The 24,945-nt window shown below is 39.2% G+C and overlaps 1 protein-coding gene across 1 annotated transcript; it reads left to right on the top strand.

Moving 5' to 3' along the window:
• Positions 1-3,098: 3,098 nt before the first annotated feature.
• Positions 3,099-7,584, top strand: LOC110787845 (uncharacterized). Its single transcript, XM_056831555.1, has 8 exons — positions 3,099-3,450; positions 3,532-3,584; positions 3,782-4,114; positions 4,437-5,072; positions 5,178-5,300; positions 5,364-5,525; positions 5,639-7,025; positions 7,499-7,584. The coding sequence occupies exons 1-8, from the start codon at positions 3,099-3,101 to the stop codon at positions 7,582-7,584; spliced, it is 3,132 nt and encodes a 1,043-aa protein (XP_056687533.1).
• The last annotated feature ends 17,361 nt before the right edge of the window (positions 7,585-24,945 follow it).

Here is a 24,945-nt window from a genome sequence, read left to right as displayed (position 1 = left end):
TATGATAGTCGTGACCCAATGTGATCATAAGCCTTGAGGCCATTAATTATTTTCTTTGCCAATGGTATTGACACCTTAGGCTCACTTTGGGGGTTGTGCGACTAGGGAGGAATGATTTTCAGAATGTGACTGTTTCCATTTTGCAAATACTTTAATATATTCTTTTTATTGGTGAGAGAGAGTATTGAGGCCGTAGATTCTTAGCAAGGGATGACAATTACATATGGGTGCTTATTGATTTAAATGTTAGGAAGGGAGACTCAATATGGTTTAACCTTTTAACTTGCAGAACGACACCAAGTATTAGAACCGATTCTATGGATAAGACAACTAAGACTTAGGATTTGATTGTACTTTGGCATAGCCTAGTCTAGACTCGGATTTATTTTTTATTCGAACATTATTTTTCCTTGAAGACTCTATTTGAACATTATTTTTTGAATACTTTGCCCATGTGACATTCAAAGTCATTTAATTAGCATGCTCGGTTTTGGTGCCGAACATTGTCGTCATAGGAGGCCTAATGACGACACAAAGAGTTGTTTATTTTATAAGTCGTTCTTAGAATTGAGTGCCTTTTCGTACGCCCTTGCCGCAATTTTCACGAATTTTCTTTTACTGCTACGTACTTTTTTTATGCGCGGGCACCGAGGCTGCTGTGCTTGACCAAAAGGCCAGGCAGCAACTTCAGCGCCCAGAGCTGGGTGTGAGAATATTTGGCGCCCAGCCAGGGGCGCTGAAAATGCGTCCCTAACTGATACTCGTATTCTGTTCGCGTATATTTTTTTGTATATGCGACATAATTTTGCGTGCTTGCCTAATAACGTCCTTTACGTGTTGTGCAGCGTTGTGGGATTCGTTACGGGCCCTCCTGAGCGTCGCTTATTTTTGTGGCGATCGTTCGGGGTTGGGGAACACGTATCTTGGTATAACTCTTTGGCCAATTGGTTTATGAATGTTTGGGCAACTTTTAAGGTCGTTGGTTTTCTAGCATTATTTGTCACACACAATCACATAATTCGCTACACATAACTAACATTACATCATGAGGCAAAATAATAATATGTCATGTAGTTTATGATAGGCTTCTATGGGTAGTATTTGCGCCGGCTTGGTACCGCTTCTATCGCAGATCCAACACATGCCCCGGTCGAGGTAGTGCCTTCAACAGACGAATTTCGCCCAAGAGTCCAATCACGATGTAAGCCAAGGGGGCATGCACCAATGAGAGGGACCTAGTGGGCGAGCGATTGGGTTTGGGACGGGTGTACTACTAGCGAAAAGTGCCGAGTGGACAACATTCGAAGCTTATGCACCCCTCGGTTGGCGATGGGTATCCTTAGCTCCAACTCCCGAGATGAAACATCCAAGGGAGCCAAGATTCGTTATGCGGTTCTGTCCGTTCACATTAATATGCTGATTTTCAGTTCTTCCCAACTTGATGGGGAAATAAACGCAGGGTAGGATCGTTTCACCCTTCGGCTATTTTGATTACCTACGAGCACGAGTATTTCCTTCACTATCCCCAGTGGAGTCGCCACTGTGAGGGGGTCGAAAAAGCACGAGGCTAATGCGTGACCTCGTCCCTCGTGGGCGTGACGTTTCTTTTTGTCAAATCAAGTGTAATTGGATTTCCTGTGAGTTTACACCCAATTGACTAGTAATATAGGAGTCACCATTCAGGTTTTAACGACAATGAGAAAAACTGACAAAACCCGATTATCGTGACATAAAGGGAGTGCAATTATGTTTGACCACGACGGCCATAGGTTCCCTTGTGATCCCTGGTGTGGGGATCTCTCAACGTACACCCGCAAGGTAGAGATTGAGGGTTCGGGGGACTGTAACTACCGAGAGGAGTACTCGCTCTTCGATAACTCCAGAGGCAGGATATCCTTACTAGCTCAGCATAAATAATTGAAGGGACATGCGTTGACTATTAAACTAATCTGGATTGATTTTAACAATATGCAACACATAATACTAGATCGATCGTGATTATCTTGTTTAGATTGATTTAAGGGACCTAGCATGATAGTTCAATTTCCCAAGATATTATCTTTGTTAGGCGTGATAGAACAATCAGATTTAATAGTTTAACAGTTTTATAAAAGGTTTTATAAAAGGGCGATTAAATCATGCGAAGGGACACATTACGACGCACCCTTGAGAGGTGCGTCACGGTTCTCAGAAAACTAACCACTTTGGCTTTGCTATTTCTCCTTTTATTTAACGAATCTCAAGTTTTCGGGCTTAATTCTTTAGCTACAAGGGACAGGATACGTTCTTTTCGATTTTTGGATCGATTGCGACAGAACGCGAGATCAATTTCGCAGCGTGAGGCTTAGGCTTAGGGGTTGGAGTCAATACTCAGAGTATGAATTGTGTCTGTTGTGTTCACGTCCAATTTGGGGCTGTATTTATAGAAAAGAGTTCGTGGAAAGATATATTTAGAGCACTAATCCAAGAAGAATTAGGAGAGAACACGTACCCAGGTATTTTCAGCGCCCAGGGCTGGGCGTTAAAGATTTCGGCGCCCAGCTCTGGGCGTTGAAAATGGGATCCAGGCAATTTCAGCGCCCAGGGCTGGGCGTTGAAAATGATGTTTGGGCCGAGTTCTTTGTCAGATTTGGACTCTCAGAATCCGGAGTATTTGAGACTTATCCGAGTTTTTAGTGCGTATTAACTTTATGACAGAATGCGTGTGGGCCCGTTACAAACTCTAGGTTCGTAAGGTTTTTAATCAATACGTAACTCTTATTTTCGAATTATACTAGGAATAGGATTCCTCTTGCAAATTCTATCTCTTTTAGGATTTATGTTGGAGTGCAACACCTAATTCTGACAGGTTTCTATCTTTTATGACTTGCCACTTTTAACAACTACCTATTATGGCAGTTACTATTTTTAGCAGGTTTCTATAAATAGCAGGTTCGGGTGAAATGAAAAGGGTGATCGAGATTCGTTATTTTACAGGAGATGTGTTGCCAAGTGGAGATTTATGTTCTCATCATCGAACCTTCCCTTTCGGGAATGGGGACAAAAGTAGGTGTCTACAACGTTAAGGGTGTTTAGCTATCGTGCACCGACTGCCATTAATGGGGGGAAGGAGGAAATCGCACTCGAATAAAACTACTCAGGGAGATGCGCAATCTTCTACTGATAAAAAACATAGAACAAACGAAACCATGAGAGGCGATGGTACTCGAAACTTGGATCTTACGCAAAGTTCTGGGTTTCCCCCTACTACTGGATTTCAAGCTGCTGCTTTGATGGAGAACCTTGATGAGACTACGGCGGCGCGTATTAGGAGGGTGGCTCTTTCTCTGGAGCGAACTATTGAGAGGTCCTCACATGGTATGGATCCAAAACTGCTTGTTCATCCTAGCACAGGCCCTGTTACGAGAGAACTATTGGAGGTGATTGCGGAGTATAGACGAGCTTCTATGGGTGAACCGGTTAATTGAAGGCTGGACATGGAGAGGCCGGCAACCTCATGGTCTGCAGTTGTTACTGGTTCTCAACTTGCAGGTAAAGGTGCTCCACTCTCTTTTGTTGCCCCCTTAATTCAGAATGGTAGGAAGGTGGTTCAACTGCAAACTTCTAACTTGAGACTATGAAAGCGAAATGGAGTCATGCTATTGTGTTGTATGTTATTGGTTATTCCCCTACTATTGCTTCATTGTCGAAATACATAGCTGCGAAGTGGAATTATGTGGCTAGACCTAGGATTTTCTTACATGATGATGGCTATTTTGTCATTCAATTTTAATCTGTGGAGGATAAGAATGCTGTTTTGGCTGATGGGCCACATCTTTTCTTTGGAAAACCCATGATTATCAAGCCATGGAAGGCTTCATTTGATTTCTGTGAGGAAAGCCTTAGGGTAATTCCCATTTGGGTGAAGTTTCCCAACTTACCCCTGAACTGCTGGAGTACTGACTCTCTTAGCAGGATTGGAAGTAGTTTGGGTGTACCCCTTTTTGCTGATGCTTGTACCACTCAACAGGATAGAATTTCCTTTGCTAGATTACTGATTGAGATGGATGTTACCATTCCTTTACCTGATTGTGTATGGATTGAGGATAATGTTGGGAAGGTTGTTCAACAGAAGGTGGTGTATGATTGGACTCCTCCTTTTTGTAAGACTTATCTGATGATGATGAGGTAGTTCATACTGATGATGATGGGGGTGTTTTTGGCTCTGGTAAGGATCCTCCATGCCCATGAATATTTGCACATGGAATATTTGAGGTCTCAATGAGCGTCAGAAAGCTGTAGAGATTAGGAGGATTTTTAATAAACAAAGCATTAATGTAGTTTCTTTGATTGAGACTAGAGTTAGAATTGGCAATAAGGAGAAAATTCAGAAGAGGTTTGCGGCTCACTGGTCCTGGTTTTGTTCTTATTCTCATTCTCCTAAGCGGAGAATCTAGATTGGCTGGCAGTCTGCTGATGTTGATCTCCAAGTTGTGTCTTCTTCTGAGCAGTTTATTCATTGTTGGGTGGTTACTAGGGATCACAAATTTGAAACTTTCTTCACTGCTGTATATGGTCTTCACACAGTTGGGCATAGGCAGAGTTTATGGAGTGATTTGGTTTTGTTGAGTCGGAGTTCTCAGTTCAAACCATGGATGGTTGCAGGGGATTTTAATTCTGTGCTCTACTCAGGAGATAGAATTAATGGCAATGCTGTCAGCGACTCTGAAACAAAGGATTTCCTGCAGTGTGTAGCTGACTGTGATTTACATGAGCTGCACAGTTCTGGCTGGTTCTTCTCTTGGTCTAGTAAAGGCTCTGATGATCCTAGAGTTTGGAGTAGAATTGATAGGGTGTTTGGGAATTTGAAGTGGATGGATTCTTTTCCTGATATTTCCACTAAGTATTTGAACCCTTCTATTTCAGATCACTCTCCTATTGTTATCCCCTGTGTAAAGAGTGATCTTCATAGGGGGAGACCTTTTAGGTTTCTAAACTATTTGGTTGATCACACTTCTTTTATAGGCATAGTGACTGGTAGTTGGAACATGGTAGGTAGGGGTAAGCTTATAGAGCAGATATGGTGTAAACTGGTAAGGATTAAGGGCAAACTAAAAACTATACACAAGGAGGAGTTTGCTCATGCTGCTGAGAAGATCTAGCATTACAGGGGAGAGTTGGATTCTGTGCAAATTCAGTTAAGAGTAAGCAGTTCTCCTCAGTTATTAGCTGCTGACGTTGACTTGGTTTGCAAGCTCAAAAAAAGGCTTGGAATTGAGGAGCAAACCCTTAAACAGAAATCTAGAGTGCAATGGTTAAAGGTGGGTGACTCTAATCACCACTATTTTTATGCTGCACTGAAGTAAAGACATTGTTTAAACAAGATTCATATGCTGCTAGATGATGATGGTAAGGAGATTACTGATCCAACAATCATCAAAACAAAAATTGGAGCTTTTTACAAGAAACTTTTGGGTTCAGCTGCCGTCTCTCTTCCTAGCCTTGACTTGCCCACTATTAGAAATGGTGTTCTTCTCTCTCCTGAGGCAAGAGCTTCCTTGTATATACCTATTACTACAACAGAAATAGATGATGCCATTGCAGGCATTGATTCCTCTAAGGCTCCTGGTATTGATGGGTTTAATTCTTTCTTTTTAAGAAGAATTGGCCAATTTTGAAAAAGGATGTTTATGCTGCTGTGTTTGATTTCTTTAATGCTGGTGGGGTGTTGGGGAAATTTAACTGCACCTCTATAACTTTGGTTCCTAAAATTCCTTCCCCCACTTCTGTCTCTCATTTCAGACCTATAGCTTGTTGCACTACTGTATACAAGATAGTGTTTAAAGTTCTCACTCCCAGATTACAGAAAGTTGTTGCTGAGGTAGTTTCTGAATATCAAGCTGGTTTTGTACCTGGTATGAGTATTTCAGATAACATTACTGTTGCCACTGAGTTGATTAGGGGATACAATAGAGCTCATATGTCTCCTAGGTGTATGGTTAAAGTTGACTTAAGGAAAGCATATGACTCAGTGGAGTGGCCTTTCCTTTTCATGGTTCTGCAGGAGTTGGGTTTCCCTCTAATGTTCATTCATTGGATCAAAGGGTGTGTTACTACTGTTTCCTACTCCATTCTTGTCAATGGTAAGCCTATGCCACCTTTTGTTGCTAAGAAGGGTCTTAGACAAGGGGATCCACTTTCCCCCTTCCTATTTGCCATCTGTATGGAGTACCTGAGCAGATGTATGAAGTCCCTAGTGTCAAATCCAGATTTTAATTTTCACCCTAAGTGTGAAAAATTGCAGTTGACTCACTTAATGTTTGCTGATGACCTCTTGCTGTTTGCTAGAGGTGATCTTATTTCTTTGCAACTAATCTTTCAAGCTTTCACTTGTTTCTCTAAAGCTTCTGGTTTGGAATCTAACATGGATAAGACAGAGGTGTACTTTTCTGGTGTGCATCAAGGGGAACAAGAGGCAATTATGGAGGCACTTGGGATCACAAAAGGAGCTTTGCCTTTCAGATACTTAGGGGTGCCCTTGGCTAGTTCTAAGCTGACTATTGGTCAGTGTAAGTCTCTCATTGATAAATTATATACCAGAGTCACAAGTTGGGTGTCAAAGAAGCTTTCCTATGCTGATAGACTTCAGCTTGTTAAAGTAATTTTGTTCAGTTTGCAAATATATTGGAGCCAAATTTTCATGCTGCCAAAGAAAGTTGTAAGGGAGATTGAAAGGATTTGCATAACCTATCTGTGGACAGGAGACACCAAAACCTCAAAGAAATCCCCAATTGCTTGGGATTCAGTTTGTAAACCTAAGGTAGCTGGTGGTCAAAATGTGAAGAACTTCCATTTATGGAATAAGGCAGTTATTCTGAAACTTCTGTGGGCTCTTGCTTTCAAACCTGTTGCCTTATGGGTAAAGTGGGTTAATGCTTACTATATCAAAGCCAGAAATATGTTTACTATGCCTATTCCTGCTTCTGCTTCTTGGGTGATTAAGAAAATCTGGAACTCCGGAGAACTGTTGGATAGTAATGCTGATTGTAAAAAAAAAAAATCGATGTACTGGAATATTATATATATATATAAGCATAATATATCATGCTCCTAAATAAAGAGTATATCCAGGAGATATATTGGATGAATATATGGAGGAGATTCTCTCTTCTTCCATATCTGATAAGAAAATAAAAACTATATTCACATCTTTATGCTAGAATAACTCCCCTCACCTTAATTGATGCCATTTCTATTTCTATATTATTGGAAGTTTATTCTTTCATTAATTAGGATGGCAAAACTGTAATATATACAAGTGTACAAGAGTGTAACATACAAGAATGTACTTAGCCAAGTAATTGAGCTACAATTACGGTAATTGAATTATTACATTTAATTACAAAATAAATGCTAAAGATTATTGACTTTCTAATATATTCTATCATAAATTCTATCAACACTTATTATTTGAGTATGCTGATCGAATTGATGGACAAATTTGATATGTTGGATGCAGATAAAGGAGAGGGAGAGAGAGCGGGAGAGGAATATGGCAGGGGTGCAACAAATGAAGTTAAATCATCCAGGCCAAGGTCATCCTGATGCGTCAAATTTCCTACTCTCACAGGCCTCCACCTTGAATAAAATAGTGGTCGAAGAAAATGAGAATTGGCTCCTTAAACAAAGTCTTTCGGAACTTCATCCACACACAGAAAAGCCTTTGGTCGTTCAACAAGTTATTCAACAAAGAAATAGAAGGTCATGCTCAACAAACTGGATCATAAGACTATCTGCCTCTTTAATATTTCCATCTATAGTTTCAATTTGTATATAATCTCAAGACTAGCTATACTAAAGTAGACACCATGAGTGACACGTGTCACTTCTTGGTCCAAAATTTTCCCGCCAAAAACGTTTTTCTTAAAATATATCTACTTTATTTATTTCTTTTCTATCCAATTTTGTAAATTGTTTACGTATGAAAAAAAAATATTGGAATCTAAAATATGACAACTAATACATACCACATAAATATAATTTTCTTTAAATGATTTTGGTAATATTTTAGTCAAATAGGTATATCAAGTTAAAAATTTATTGTTACTTAAAATTTGGTCAAATTTGCATATTAACCATATAAAATATGTAATACATAGTAGGTCAGAAATTGCATATTAGATTATTAAATGAGTATGTAACTGATTTATTTCTTATGCATTTTCTTTATGAGGAGAAATATATCAGTTAAATATTTTATACAAAAAATGATCAAATAATAATTTTAGATATCCGTGCATGCAAGGGGTCTAATCTAGTTTATATTAAAAGAAAGGCGAATTATAGAGTTATATTATTTTTTGTGATGCGTGGTTTATAACTTTATATATCAAAATGTTAATTTTGCACGAAATTTTATGTGTAAGTGATATTGCAATCCTTTATATGGCGTGTGTAACCCATACTGAAGGAAATATTTCCTTCACCCAAAGTGCATTAAGTCTAATACCAAATTTCAAATTAATTGCGAACAATTAATTCAGTAAGATCAAGTGATCGGAACAGCTAGCTGGAGCAATGCTTCCGATCAGTGAGTCCTAATGAATATTAAGCTCACAAATTACTCTTGACTGAACCTACAAGGTCACACCAATGGCACGTAACAGATCACCGGATTAAATGAATCGGAAATTCATTTAATAGCTTTTCGGGAATTAGTTTTGGAAAACGTATTATACGATACGACCATGCATCGGAATCGTATATCGTGTTGCGTATATTCGTAAGCTAGGCGAAACGAATAATCGTATCGTACGACGTTGGATCGTCAAGTACGACACGATAAATAAATTATCGAAAGACAATTTTAGACGCAATACGAAGAGCAGCCCACGAGCCGAATGCACGAAGCATTCGAGGCCCATGAGCGCATGGTGCGCAGCAACATAGCACAGCAGCGCTGGCCCAAAGCCAAGCGGCTGCGTGTGCGCGCAGGCCAAAGGCAACAACGCAGCAGCAGCAGCAGCGCGCGGCCCATGGCCCAGCTGGCTGCGTGCTTGCTTGTCGATTGCCGTGTTGACTTGCTGGCCGGTCATGGCCTTTTGGCTTGGCCGGTTGATTGCTAGGTTATTCTAATAACCTATACACTTATGTTTTCCACACAACTAATCAACTCTCCAACCCTAGACACTAAGAAAACCCTAATTCTCTCTGTGCCTCCAAAATGAGTTCTTCCCAAAAGCAAAAACTCTTGATTGATTGTCTAAGCTACGGTTATCAAGACGGATCTGATCGTGTCGGTGAACCAGGTAGAGGAACGAAAAGTGGAGTTCTAAGTTCGTGTTCGTTGACAGATTACTAGGGAAATACGCTTCGAATGTAAGTTTGCTTAATCTGTGCTTTATACATGTTTCCTGGCTTTGGGGATTGTTTCCGCACATGTTATTATGTTTAACTGTATTCCCCTACAGTGGTATCATGAGCCTTATGTATTCAAAGCATGTTTTAGCATGATTTAATTGTTTTTGCTACTGTTGAATTTTTTAGAATTTTTGTTGATTTTTCGGAATTTTTTATGGATTATTGGATTCATTGCGTAACTTGTTCTGAAATCAAAAAGATTCGATTTTTCGACTTTTCTGACCCTAATCTGATTGAAAATGATTTTCTAAGATCAACTCATGAGAAAGGAATTGCAAAAACAGGCCTTGAAGTATCGTTTTTTGGGCGTTTTTGTTAATTTTTTAATAAAAATTAAAAGTGTCAGAAAGTAATTCAATTAAAAGGTCGACCTAAACAAGTCGTAATTTCTTGAAATTTTGACACGATGTTTCTGTGTATATTCTTAATCTATGGTAAAACTTTCAGATTTTTCCGATAAGTATAAACCCTAATTTTGCTTTTCCCCAATTCGTAAATATTAGATCCCTAATTGATTTTTTAAATAATTTAGATCTAATAATTCGGTTAATTGGGAAAGTGAATATAATTTCATGGGTCAGTGGCTAATTTTAAAAATTATTGGATTAAAGTTTTGAATGGTTTCTTTAATTTTAATCGCACTTAAACCTAATTATTAAAATCTGATATTTAAATGTTTAAAGAACGATTTAAAGTTTTGGATTTTATTATTTAAAAGTTCAAATTTTTGGTTGATTCGTTCGTTCTTAAAATTTGAATAATGTTAGCCTTTATTTAATATTTTACGAAATTGGATTGTCGTTAATTTTATTAAATCGTAAAAACCGTTGTTTTTCGAAAATAAAAATCGTAACTTTTTTTTATGAAAAATAACATTAATGCAAAGTTCGTGAAATTAATTTTTTTTTTAATTAAGTTGGTCCGTCGGCACGAACACAAGGGTGTGTTGGACGTGTGGCTCGACGAGCCATGCGGGCTGCCATGCCTGTGCCGAGCCGCAGCGACGCGGGCAGCAGCAAGCGAGTTGCGTGTCGCGCGCGCTTGGCGAGGAAAGGGCGAGCAAGGCAGGCGCCTTGGCTTGCGTGGGCTGCGAGCAAAGCAAGGCACGAATCCTTGCGACGTGCAGCGACGAGCGTCGAACGAAGCGCGCATGGCAGCATGGAGCTGCGGGGACGCGCGCGCCAGGCTGCAAGGTGTGCGAGCATTGCTCGTGTGCCTCGTAGGCCACACAAGCGCGGAAATGGGATGGGCGCAAGCCTAGCCCAAGCATGCACTTGGACATTTTTCTTAAATTTGTTTATTTCGTTGGGCTTGACATGTTTGCATTAATTTGGGCTAACGGGATATTTAATTTAATGTTTTATTTACTTGGGCCGAGCCGCGAGTTTTAATTTAATATTTTATAATTAATTATCCGGAATAATTATTGGTTTAAGTGGGACCCACTAAATGAATGAAATAATTATTTTTTAATTATTTTAGTAGGTCGCATTATTTTAATTAAATTCAATTTTAATTAGAATAAAGTCTAAGGATTAATAATTTGAAAATTGATTAATCTTTTAGGATGCGTTTATGTGAACGTGAATTTTAATTAATTCACGTAAATACTTGCATAATTATATGGGCCATTCGTTTTAGCATACGAATGGGTGAATGCATAGAATGTATATTTTATGTAATGCAGGTAATCCAAGTGACTAGCATGGCCATTTAGGATAGTTAAATATGGTCTGCGAACCGTTCTATCTTTGAATGTAAAGTTTTAAATATGGTCTGCGTACCATGGAAATTTTGATGTAATTTTATTATTTTCAAGTATTTCTAAGTTTAGAACTTTAAGTTAGCAATTGAACGAAGATTCAAGACAATGTCAAGCTAACAAGATGGTGATGAAGATTGGATGCTTCAAAACAAGATGTTTTGGGCCATACTAGTTCACCATTTATTTATGCATTTTGATATATGTTATGCTTGAATGTATGAATGTATAATTTGCATGAATAGGTTATTTCCTTTGACTCGATTAGATTAAGTTCACTAAATAATCGAACCAACATAGAATCAACTAGGTCCAAAGTAATATTGAGTTTAAAAATTGCCTTCCAAATCAAGCACTTAAAAAAATCTAAGGATCTAAGGTAGTAGGTGTAACACCCTAATAATTCCTTGCTTTTATAAAACCATTTTCCAACTTAAAATAAAGGAATTACTAAAGTATTACCGCCACCGTGATAACGGTTAAGGCTATTACCAGAATTACGCAGCGGAATTAAATGTCAACTAACTTTTAAAAACATAATTAATGAAATATTGAGGCCTCCTACAATTTGGAACCATAATGGCCCAAAACCCAAAACATAAATAGTTTCAAACATTTCAAACATAATTAAAGTATTATTAAATAGTTCAAAATACGAAAACATGCAACTCTCTCAATCATCCCAAGCCACATGATTCCGATCTACCAACCTGCTATTTTATTCTACTCCCCATCAATGCAAGTGCAAATGATAGATCATCATAGAGTCATTAAGGCAAAGGCCATGACCAAAACACACAAAGCACGTAGTCAGCAAAAGCTGAGTACTTACAAGCATAGAGTGAATGAAACTAAAACATGCATCACTCACTAAGTACTAATCAACATGCAAATGCCATATAATAATAAACAATCAATCATGAATACAAGACTCGACTCTTGACTCGACTCTTGACTCACAATTTAATTAGAATAAGCTTCGAACGGGCCAAAAGAATAATCCACAAAGGGAAAAGGTGATGGGAGCCAACCATACACCAAATATATAATAATAAAATCGGGCCATACCGAGTGTCGGGCCATACCGACGGAATTCCTGCGCATAATATAAATGAAACAACGTCTTGTATCATTAGTAGGAGTACGAGCTTTCCGGCAAGACTCCCCCCATTGTTCATACTCAAGGTATATACGTTCCAAGAGTTTTGAAGCTTGTTCTGGTTGCACTTTTCATTTATTAATATTTTATTAAAGGCGAACTCAAGACTCACCAACATGCACACATACAATTAATAAACAACAACCAAAAAAATCTTATTTTAAATGTTTTAGGACTTGTGATCAACAAGGCAAGACACTTGTGATATTACTGCCATGTTCCTCCTCACCAAGGTGAGACTCCACATCATGCACATTAACATGAGGGTTGTGCCCTTGCACGATAAATCCTAATTCATTTCATACATAATATTCCCAATTGAACCCTACATGTGTGGTGGCTTACGTGAGCTAACCCTTCACATGTGGTAAAATAAATAGGTACAACGAAGTACGAATAATTGGCTCAAAGTATGCTAGACATCCCGTACAATAGCATACAAATAAATAATTCATCCCTTGCATGTGAAATAAACCATACATTCATAAATATTGAACAACATGATTGACAATGAAACCCATACTCATAATAATTCCAACATGCTTGTTCAACAATTAATCCAATAAATCCAACATCACAAATCACATGCTCGTTCACCAAAATAAACATGATTCCACATAATGTAATTCACATCATCAACAATCATGTAATGTCATTGACAAAAGGTGTGGTCTCCCTAGACTTGTACGTACCTTGAATACCTAAGCGTAGGGGCCACTTTGCAATAACGAGCACTCAACTAGAAATCACCTCCTATCATCAAAATAATGAAACTTAAATTATTTCCATGTTCATTAAATTTCCAGCAACTTTATAAAATTTAAAACCTCCTTTAAACTTTAGAATTCAATCGTTTTTCAATAATAAAATCGTCTCAATTTGCAAAATCAATCCCTAGTACAAAAACATACTTTTTCCGCCTTTAAAATCAATAAAAATCGACACTTCAACCCTTTATTCAAATCTGAAAATATAATTGATTATCATAATTAAAATCATCACCTAATTATCCTAATCAATTGACTCATTAGGTCTAGGTTAAAGCCCTAACTTGAAAATCCCAATAACACTAGTTTATCATCATAAAAATCAATGCTTTATTCAATAAACAAATCTGAAAATTCATCCTTTAATAATTAAAACAAACCTAATGAATCACAACACGCAAATCCTCAAACCACGGTATTCATAACCGGTTCCCAGCATTTTAATTACTCAAAACAATATTAATATAATAATTTAAAATACGAAATTTAAATAGAATAGGTAAGGAAGAAGAGAATTATACCAATCCGGCCTATAGCACGGAACAACCACGAATTAATGTGATTGGGCGAAAAGAATTGAACGAACGAACGAACAACACACACACACACTCGACGTGCGTGCGCGCGGGCGAGGGGCATGCTCAGCAGCGCGCTGGGGCGCGCGGGACGGATGGGCGAGGGCGCGAGCGCTGGGCGCTGTGAGCGAGAGAGAGAGAGAGAGAGAGAGCAGGGGTGTGCGGTGCACATGAGCAACAACAAACACAGCAGCACAGCACAGCAGCTATGCGTGCTGGCTGGGCGGGCTGCGGGAGAAAGAGCGAGAGACAAGGGGGTGTGGGCGCTGGGCGCAGGCGAAGAGGGTGCGAGGGAGCGAGAGCGAGTGCTGGGGCGTGAGGCCGAGCAGCACGAGGCACAGCAGCACGAGCACAGGCTGCGTGCGTGCGGGCGTGCGGACGAGAGGAAAAGAGAGGGAGTGAGGAGTGTTGGGCAAGCAAAGCAAAATAGGGTTTATGAATTTTAGGGGCTCATTTAATGATGGGGGAGTCCTATTTATAGGCTCCCTAATCCCTTGATGGGCTAGGCTTAGGAGATTTGAGTTGGGCTTAGGAAATAAATGATTTGGGCTAGCTTAGGATTTAAATTAAACTCTTTTGATTGGGCTCGTTTAATAAAACGGATTGGACTTTTTATTTAAAACCCAAAGCACATAAAAATCATTTGCAACTCATTTAATTTCCCGACTCAAGAATTAAATTCGTTTCGTAATTAATTAAAATAATAAATATTCTAAATAATTACAACACATTAAATAAAATGCATTTAAATATTATTTAAATGTTAATAAATCGTAAAATACTTTATAAATATAATAAAATATGCTTATAAATATTATAAAAATACGAGGTATTACAGTAGGTTTACGCCAAAGCGAGGTACTATTTTAGTTGACTTTGGTGGTAAGGCGTCCCAAAGGAGCACGTTGATTGTGGTTTCAACTCAAACAACAATGGCATTATGTTGTGGCAATGGGATAAATTATGGTATTAATTTATTAACCAAGAGTAATTTGGAGATTACTAGCAATAGGTTTTGCTTACCTAGAATCTTAAACTACTTAAGACATGCCAAAGCTGCTTAAGGATTTAGGACTTTTAGGGTCTTGGAATCGTTTCATTCTTTTTGGACCATGTTTTTCTTTTGCATGAATGAAATATTTAATAGCTTTAATGATTTCATGTTAGCTTTTATTTCAAAGTTATTAAAGTTATGAATGCTTATTTATTGCGAATTCTTTTCAAATGTAGTAATCAAATGGCCGCAAACAATAACAACACTTTCAACCTGCGTTCAATTCTCGACAAGGAGAAGTTGAATGGCAACAATTTTCTCGATTGGCAAAGGAACTTGCAAATAGTTCTAATGCATGAGGAAAAATAATATGTCCTAGAGGAAGAGTTACCAGAGGCCGCCGGGCCGGAGGTGACTCAAGTTGCCCTTAATCGTTGGATCCAAGCCAACAGGGATGTCAAATGTGTGATGCTTGCATCCATGAGTCCTGAACTTCAGAAAACGTTCATCAACTCGGATGCTTACCAAATCATCTCGAAGTTGAAGAACATGTTTCAGGACCAAGCCAGAATCGAAAGATTCGAGACTCAGAGGTTGATCCTTGAGACTAAGCTCAAGAAAGGAGAACCAGTGAGCCTACATGTTCTTAAAATGATTGGACTCTTTGAGAATATGAGAGCTCTAGATTCTGACGTCTCAAATGAAATGGCTATTGACATCATTCTCTATTCGCTTCATAGTGGATATGATCAGTTCAAGTTGAATTACAACATGAACAGCATGGAGAAAACTCTTACTGAGATTCACGGTATGCTGAAAGCCGCTGAAAAGACGCTCAAGCAAGAGAATAAGCACGATGTGCTTATGGTGCGTAAGGGCAAGAACTTCAAGAAATCAGACAAGAATAAGGGCAAGGCTACGCCCTCATCTAAGTCCAACGGCACCAGTTCTGGTAAATAGAAGAGGGTGACTCGTTCTCCTGCCGACTCTGAATGCTTCTACTGCAAGAAGAAGGGGAATTGGAAGAGGGATTGCTTGAAGAAAAAGGAAGATGAGAAGAACGGGAACGTTGCTTCTACTTCAGGTATGTATTTTATACATTGTAATCTTGCTAATTCTACTTCTTGGGTATTAGATACTGGTTGTGGCTCACACTTATGTTCCAATTTGCAGGGACTAAGGAGAAGTAGAAGGCTTGATAAAGGCGAGATGGATCTACGCGTGGGAAATGGAGCACATATTGCTGCATTAGCCGTAGGAGCTTACTTTATTTCTTTGCCTAGTGGTTTTGTTTTGGAACTAGAAAACTGTTACTATGTTCCTAGTATCACCAGAAACATTATTTCCATTTCAAGTTTGGATTCTAAAGGTTTTAGTTTTCAATTTAAAGACAATAGTTGTTCTTTTGCTTTGAATGGAATGTTTTATGGTTCAGCACAACAAGAAAATGGTCTATATGTGCTAGATACGAGCAAACACATTTATAACATAAATACTAAAAAGGCTAAAACTGGTGATTCGGATCTCACATTTCTGTGGCATTGTCGATTAGGCCATATAAACACAATGCGCATGGAATTGCTTCAACGAAAGGGAATTCTATAATCATTTGACTTAGAGAAGATTGATCAATGCGAATCTTGTTTACTTGGCAAAATGACAAAGCAACCTTTCTCAGAGGTGGGAGAAAGAACAAGCGAACTACTATGAGTACGAAAGCTAGAGGTGAGTTCAACTATTTCATAACGTTTACGGACGACTTCAGTAGATATGGCTATATTTACTTAATGAAACATAAGTCTGAATCGTTTGAGAAATTCTGAGAATTTCAAAATGAAGTAGAGAATCAACATGGCAAGAAAATCAAAGCTCTAAGATCGGATCGAGGAGGTGAATATCTTAGCCACGAGTTTGATGACCATCTAAAAGAATGTGGTATTCTTTCTGAATTGACTGCTCCGGGGACACCTCAATGGAATGGAGTGTCGGAACGGAGAAACAGGACCTTACTCGATATGGTCAGGTCAATGATGGGTCAAGCCGAACTTCCTTTACAATTTTGGGGACATGCGTTGCAAACTGCAGCACTCACACTGAATCGTGCTCCATCAAAAGCTGTTGAAAAGACTCCATACGAATTATGGACTGGGAAACTTCCAAAGTTGTCTTTTCTAAAGATTTGGGGTTGCGAGGCATATGTCAAGCGATTAATTTCGGACAAGCTCGAACCAAAATCTGACAAATGTTTCTTCGTTGGGTATCCAAAAGAAACAAAGGGGTATTATTTCTACAACAAGTCAGACAACAAGGTATTCGTTGCTCGTGACGGTTTCTTTTTGGAAAGAAATCATATTTCCAAATTGACAAGTGCGAGAATAATAGACCTCGATTTGAAGAGATTCGAGACGAACAACGAACTAAGAACTCTTTAGAAGCAGTTCAGGTTGATGAACCTCCAAGGTCTTTAGAAGAGCCAGTGGGAGTATTTCCTCAAAACGTTGTTGCCCCTCGTAAGTCAAGTAGAACTATATTTCAGCCGGACAGATGGACAGGCGTCCTCTTGACTGAAAACTTAGACGTTCTCATATTGGATAGTGATGAACCTATGACTTACAAGAAATCTATGATGAGCCCAAGCTCCAATAAATGGTTAGAGGCCATTAAATCTGAAATAGATCTGAAAATCAAGTCTGGGATTTGGTTGATTTGCCGGATGGGTTTACACCTATCGGATGCAAATGGGTCTTCAAGTTGAAGAAAGACAAAGATGGAATTGTATACATATACAAGGCTAGATTGGTAGCAAAAGGTTACAGGCAAGTTCACGGCGTTGACTATGATGAAACCTTTTCTCCAGTCGCGATGCTTAAGTGTATTCGGATAATCCTTGCGATTGCCGCTTTTCATGACTATGAAATATGGCAAATGGATGTCAAAACTGCCTTCTTGAATGGTGTTCTTGAAGAGACTGTGTTTATGACGCAGCCGGAGGGTTTTGTCGATCAAAAGAATCAAGGAAAGGTATGCAAGCTTAAGAAATCCATTTACGGACTAAAGCAGGCATCAAGGAGTTGGAATAAACGATTTGATGAAGCAGTCAATAAGTTTGGCTTCATCAAGAATCAGGACGAATCTTGTGTATACAAGAAGGTCAGTGGGAGTAAAATTGCATTCCTAGTCTTGTATGTTGATGACATACTACTTATTGGAAACGACATTCCTATGTTGGAGTTTGTAAAGACTTGGCTTGGAAAGTGTTTCTCAATGAAGGACTTAGGAGAGGCACAGTACATATTGGGCATCAAGATCTATAGGGATAGATCTAAGAGGATGATTGCACTAAGTCAGAGCACTTACATTGACAAAGTGCTAGCTAGGTTCAATATGATGGAAGCCAAGAGAGGCCATCTACCCATGTCAAATGGCACATATCTAAGCAAGAATCAGTGTCCCAAAATATCTAATGAGTGTAGAAAGATGAGTGGAATTACATACGCTCCGGCTATTGGATCCATCATGTATGCTATGATTTTTACAAGGCCGGATGTTTCTTTCGCACTCAGTGCAACGAGCAGGTACCAGTCAGAACCAGGTGAGGCACATTGGACTGCTGCCAAGAATATCCTAAAGTACCTGAAAAGTGTTAGGTTATGATACATATGACAATTCATAAATCATGCGGAAAAACCATAAAGCCAGGAAAGCATATTATTTACACATAATCATTTAGCATAGTTTAGATGCATACACTTTGCTGCGTGCCTTCCCTAGCTGCGCCCGAACCGAACAAGAACAAGTCTTTAGGACTCCAAGTGTCGTCCCTCCGTAGATAGTCCACAGCACGTCCGGATCCGCCTTAAGCTTGACCAACTAGGATCGCCCTTAAGGTACTTAAAATTTTCGGCTAATATAGGCAATTGTATGACTGAATTTTTGCTCTCAAAAATCACTTTGAATACTTGAATTCTCTATTTAAAATAATGACCCTAGGCCTTTATTTATAGAGGTATGGAAAGGGAATTGTAATCCTATTAGGATACGAATTAATTAAACTAGAATCCTAATAGAATCCTTATTTAATTAATTCATCCTTTTAGGTTTAGGAATTTAATCATATGTCGAAACCTGATAGCTTTAGGAATCGTACAGCACACAAACACACACACGCACGCACAGCAGCCCACGAGGGGCGCCATGCGCGCGCGCGCATCCCGCGAGCTCGCAGCCCATTACCACGAGGCCCACACGCTGCCGCAGCGTTGGCGCGCGCTGGGCCTGCCTTGCGGTGGGCCTGGCGCAGCCTTGGCTGGTGCGTTGTGGCGCGCTGGCTTGCTGGGCGATGGCCCGGCTTCGTGCTGGGTCTTCGTCTGGCAGGCCTCGTCCGATGTTAATTCGTACGATACGCTTCCGATTAATTTTCCGATTCCGGAATTCATTTCCGATACGAACAATATTAAATATTTCCGATTCCGGAATTAATTTCCGTTTCGAACAAATATTTAATATTTCCGTTTCCGAAATTATTTTCCGATTCCGATAATATTTCCGATTCTGACAATATTTCCGTTTCCGGCAATATTTCCATTTCCGATAATATTTTCCGATACGTACCATGTTTCCGTTTCCGGCAACATCTACGACTTGGATAATATTTATATTTCCGATACGATCCATATTTCCGTTTCCGGCAATATCATCGTTTCCGGAGCATTTATTTCTTGCCTGTGACGATCTCAGCTCCCACTGAAACCATGATCCGTCGATTCCGAATATCCATAGATGGAGTATTTAATGCCATTAAATACTTGATCCGTTTACGTACTATTTGTGTGACCCTGCGGGTTCAGTCAAGAGTAAGCTGTGGATTAATATCATTAATTCCACTTGAACTGAAGCGGCCTCTAGCTAGGCATTCAGCTCACTTGATCTCACTGAATTATTAACTTGTTAATTAATACTGAACCGCACTTATTAGACTTAACATAGAATGCATACTTGGACTAAGGGCATTATTTCCTTCAGTCTCCCACTTGTCCTTAGGGACAAGTGTGCATTTCCTAATTCCTTTGTCGCTCGATGCTTGCTCTTGAACATAAGGTAAGAGTTGTCATCCTTATTATGTCCAGAGGTGTTTCTCGGTTTCAGAGTTCAACTGATCAAATAAACAGATAATCATAGCCTATGATTCATCCGAGCACGGCCATGCATTTCACAGTTTCTAGCTTTCCGAGTGGCCTTGTACAACTTTTAAGCATCTCATCCCGATTTATGGGAGGACAATCCCAATCTTGCGATCTTGAGATTAGACTTCGTTTGATAGGTGATTACCTGAGCGTTACCTTTATACACTCCTTTTACGGTGCGACGGTTGGTCAACGTCAAAGCAACCAGTTCTCAAACAAGTAATCTCAAATCACTCAGGTATTGAGGATTTAGTGTCTAATAATTTTAATGAAATTTACTTATGACAGATTTTCATCTCTTACAGTAAAGTTTCATAGGTCTTGTCCGATACTAGTCTTCCCAAAGTAAGTATCTATTCAAATGATTATGACATTGCCATGTCCACATAGTTCAAGAAACAGAACTACTAGTCATCTTGCATTCTAATCGTCTAACGTTTTCTATGCGTCCAATTTTATAGAAAACTCCGACTAGGGACCATTTTCAACCTTTGACATTCAAGTTCACTTGATAGACATTTCTTAGTCACAGGACTGGTCCTGACAGTCTATCTTGAATATATCGTCAAATTGAAGGGACTCATCATTTAATAAACCACAAATTAAATGGAAAAATGAATTCTTTTCATTTATTGTGAATGATTAACCAATAATGTTTTACAAAGATTTAAACTCTAAAACTTTAAAACATTAAACAGGGATATCAAAGCCATTCTCCAATATGCTTGATTCCCATAGCTGCAGTGTGCGAGTTGTGCTTCGCCTGCGGCAGAGGTTTAGTCAATGGATCTGATATGTTGTCATCAGTTCCAATCTTGTTTATCTCGACTTCTTTTCTTTCAACGAACTCTCGTAGAAGGTGAAATCTACGAAGTACATGCTTGACTCTCGGGTGGTGTCTAGGCTCCTTTGCCTGTGCAATAGCTCCGTCATTATCACAATACAGGGCTATTGGTCCTTTAATGGAGGGGACTACACCAAGTTCACCTATGAACTTCCTTAGCCATATAGCTTCCTTTGCTGCTTCATGTGCAGCAATGTACTCCGCTTCAGTTGTAGAATCCGCAATGGTGCTTTGCTTAGCACTTTTCCAGCTTACTGCACCTCCGTTGAGGCAGAAGACAAACCCAGACTGTGATCTGAAATCATCTTTGTCGGTTTGGAAACTTGCGTCTGTATAGCCTTTAACAATTAATTCATCATCTCCACCATAGACCAGGAAGTCATCTTTGTGCCTTTTCAGGTACTTCAGAATATTCTTGGCAGCAGTCCAATGCGCCTCTCCTGGGTCTGACTGGTATCTGCTCGTAGCACTGAGTGCGTACGCAACATCCGGGCGTGTACATATCATAGCATACATTATTGAACCAATCAATGATGCATATGGAATCCCATTCATTCGTCTACGCTCATCAAGTGTTTTTGGGCACTGAGTCTTGCTTAGAGTTATTCCATGAGACATGGGTAGGTAGCCTCGCTTGGAGTCTGCCATCTTGAACCTATCAAGCACCTTATTGATATAAGTGCTTTGACTAAGTATAATCATCCTTTTAGATCTATCTCTGTAAATCTTGATGCCCAATATGTACTGTGCTTCTCCTAGATCTTTCATCGAAAAACATTTCCCAAGCCAAATCTTGACAGAGTTCAACATAGGAATGTCATTTCCGATAAGTAATATGTCGTCGACATATAATACTAGGAAAGCAATTTTGCTCCCACTGACCTTCTTGTATACACAAGATTCGTCTGCGTTCTTGATGAAACCAAAGTCACTAACTGCTTCATCAAAACGTATATTCCAGCTCCTGGATGCCTGCTTCAATCCGTAGATTGACTTCTTTAGCTTGCATACCTTTTTAGCATTCTTTGGATCCTCAAAACCTTCAGGCTGTGTCATAAACACAGTTTCTGTTAAAACGCCGTTTAAGAAAGCAGTTTTGACATCCATCTGCCATATTTCGTAATCGTAATATGCAGCGATTGCTAACATTATCCGAATAGACTTTAGCATTGCAACTGGTGAAAAAGTTTCATCGTAATCCACACCGTGGACTTGCCTGTAACCTTTTGCAACCAATCTAGCTTTGAAAACTTCAAGTTTCCCATCCTTGTCCTTTTTCAGTTTGAAAACCCATTTGCTTCCAATGGCTTGGTAGCCATCTGGCAAATCGACCAAATCCCATACTTGGTTTTCAGACATGGAGTCTAATTCAGATTGCATGGCTTCTTGCCATTGCTTGGAGCTAGGGATCGTCATAGCTTGTTTGTAAGTCGCAGGTTCATCACTTTCAAGTAATAGAACGTCATAGCTCTCGTTCGTCAAAATACCTAAGTACCTTTCCGGTTGAGATCTATATCTTTGCGATCTACGCGGGGTAACATTTCTAGATTGACCATGATTCTCACCAGATTCTTCTAAAGATCTCTGAGTTTCATCCTGAATGTCATCTTGAGCATTCTCTAGAGTTTGTTGTTCGACTCGAATTTCTTCGAGGTCTACTTTTATCCCACTTGTCATTTTGGAAATGTGATCTTTCTCCAAAAAGACACCATCTCGAGCAACAAACACCTTGTTCTCAGATGTATTGTAGAAGTAATACCCCTTTGTTTCCCTTGGATAGCCCACAAGGATACATTTGTCAGATTTTGGATGAAGTTTGTCTGAAATTAATCGTTTGACGTATACTTCACATCCCCAAATCTTAAGAAAAGACACATTTGGAGGCTTTCCAAACCATAATTCATATGTAGTCTTTTCGACAGCTTTAGACGGAGCTCTATTTATAGTGAGTGCAGCTGTATTTAGTGCATGTCCCCAAAATTCTAATGGAAGTTTGGCCTGACCCATCATTGACCTGACCATGTCTAGCAAGGTTCTGTTCCTCCGTTCCAACACATCGTTCCATTGTGGTGTTCCAAGAGGAGTCAGTTCTGATAGAATTCCACATTCTTTCAGATGGTCATCAAATTCATAGCTCAGATATTCACCGCCTCTATCAGACCGCAGTGCCTTAATCTTCTTGCCTAATTGATTCTCTACTTCACTCTGAAATTCCTTGAATTTGTCAAAGGATTCAGACTTATGCTTCATTAGGTAGACATAACTATATCTACTGAAGTCATCAGTGAAAGTGATAAAGTAGATGAAACCACCTCTAGCATTTGTACTCATTGGTCCACATACATCTGTATGGATTAAACCCAATAGTTCATTTGCTCTTTCTCCAACTTTAGAGAAAGGTTGCTTTGCCAAATAAACATGATTCGCATTTACCATAATCCTCTAAGTCAAATGGTTCTAGAATTCCTTCCTTTTGAAGTCTTTCTAAGCGTTTCAAGTTTATATGGCCTAATCGACAATGCCACAGATAGGTGAGATCTGAATCATCCTTTTTGGCCTTTTTGGTATTTATGTTAGATACTTGTTTGTCGTGATCTAATAAATAAAGTCCATTGACTAATCTAGCAGATCCATAAAACATCTCTTTAAAATAAAACGAACAACTATTGTCTTTTATTAAAAAGGAAAATCCCTTAGCATCTAAGCAAGAAACTGAAATGATGTTTTTAGTAAGACTTGGAACATGGAAACACTCTTCCAGTTCCAAAACTAGCCCGGAGGGCAACGACAAATAATAAGTTCCTACAGCTAATGCAGCAATCCGTGCTCCATTTCCCACTCGTAGGTCGACTTCACCCTTGCTTAACTTTCTACTTCTTCTTAGTCCCTGTGGATTGGAACATAAGTGTGAGCCACAACCTGTATCTAATACCCAAGAAATTGAATTAGCAAGTATACAGTCTATAACGAAAATACCTGAAGATGGAACGACTGTTCCGTTCTTCTGATCTTCCTTTAGCTTCAAGCAATCTCTCTTCCAATGCCCCTTCTTCTTGCAGTAGAAGCATTCGGATTCAGAAGTGGGTTGACTGACCTTCCTCTTTACAGATTTGGCGCCAGTTTGCTTAGTTGGGCTGGCCTTGTTGCCACCTTTCTTAGCATTCCTCTTCTTTCCAGATTTCTTGAACTTGCCCCCATGCACCATAAGCACATCCTGCTTATCACTTTTGAGCGTCTTTTCAGCGGTCTTCAGCATACCGTGAAGCTCAGTGAGCGTTTTGTCCAGACTATTCATACTGTAGTTCAGTTTGAACTGATCATACCCGCTATGAAGAGAATGGAGGATGGTGTCTATAGCCATTTCCTGAGAAAATTGCTGATCCAGCCGACTCATATTCTCAATGAGTCCAATCATTTTGAGAACATGTGGACTTACGGGCTCGCCTTTCTTAAGCTTGGTCTCAAGAATTTGCCTATGAGTCTCGAATCTTTCGACTCGAGCCAGATCTTGGAACATGTTCTTCAACTCACTGATGATTGTGAAAGCATCTGAGTTGATGAACGTTTTCTGCAGATCTGCACTCATGGTGGCGAGCATTAGACATTTCACATCCTTGTTGGCATCAATACAACGATTGAGGGCTGCCTGAGTGACCCCGTCGCCTGCGGCTTCGGGCATCGCCTCTTCTAGGACATACTCCTTTTCTTCCTGCATAAGAACTATTTGCAAGTTCCTTTGCCAGTCAAGGAAGTTTTTCCCGTTCAACTTCTCCTTTTCGAGAATTGATCGAATGTTGAATGAATTGTTGTTTGCCATATTTAAAACTACAATTGAAAAGAATAAACAAATAAATAACCATTCACAGTTTCTCTTAATAAACTTAAATTCTAGCATACATGCATAATTCAATGTTCATTAAGCATTTTATTCAAGTTATGTGTTCCGGCAGGTGTGAATAAAATGATTCCAAGATCCTAAAATCATTGAAGAACTAAGCACAGTTTGTCGACTTAATCCTAAAACATCTTAGGTAAGCAAAAGCCTTTTGCTAATAGTCTAGAAACTATTCTTGGTTGATAGGTACGTCTAAGAACTTATTAGGTAAACCTATCGATTTTGCCACGACATAAAAGGACTCCTTACTTATATCGTTGAGTTTCACCAAAACTAACATGTACTCACAATTATTTGTGTACCTTGCCCCTTTAGGACCAATAAGTAACACCTCGCTGAGCAAAACTATTACTAGATTGATGTAAAG

This window comes from Spinacia oleracea, chromosome 1, assembly GCF_020520425.1.
Source record: "Spinacia oleracea cultivar Varoflay chromosome 1, BTI_SOV_V1, whole genome shotgun sequence".
Lineage (NCBI taxonomy): Eukaryota > Viridiplantae > Streptophyta > Magnoliopsida > Caryophyllales > Amaranthaceae > Spinacia > Spinacia oleracea.
The sequence above is the reverse complement of the archived record's forward strand: the minus strand, read 5'-3'. Positions and strand labels throughout refer to the sequence as shown.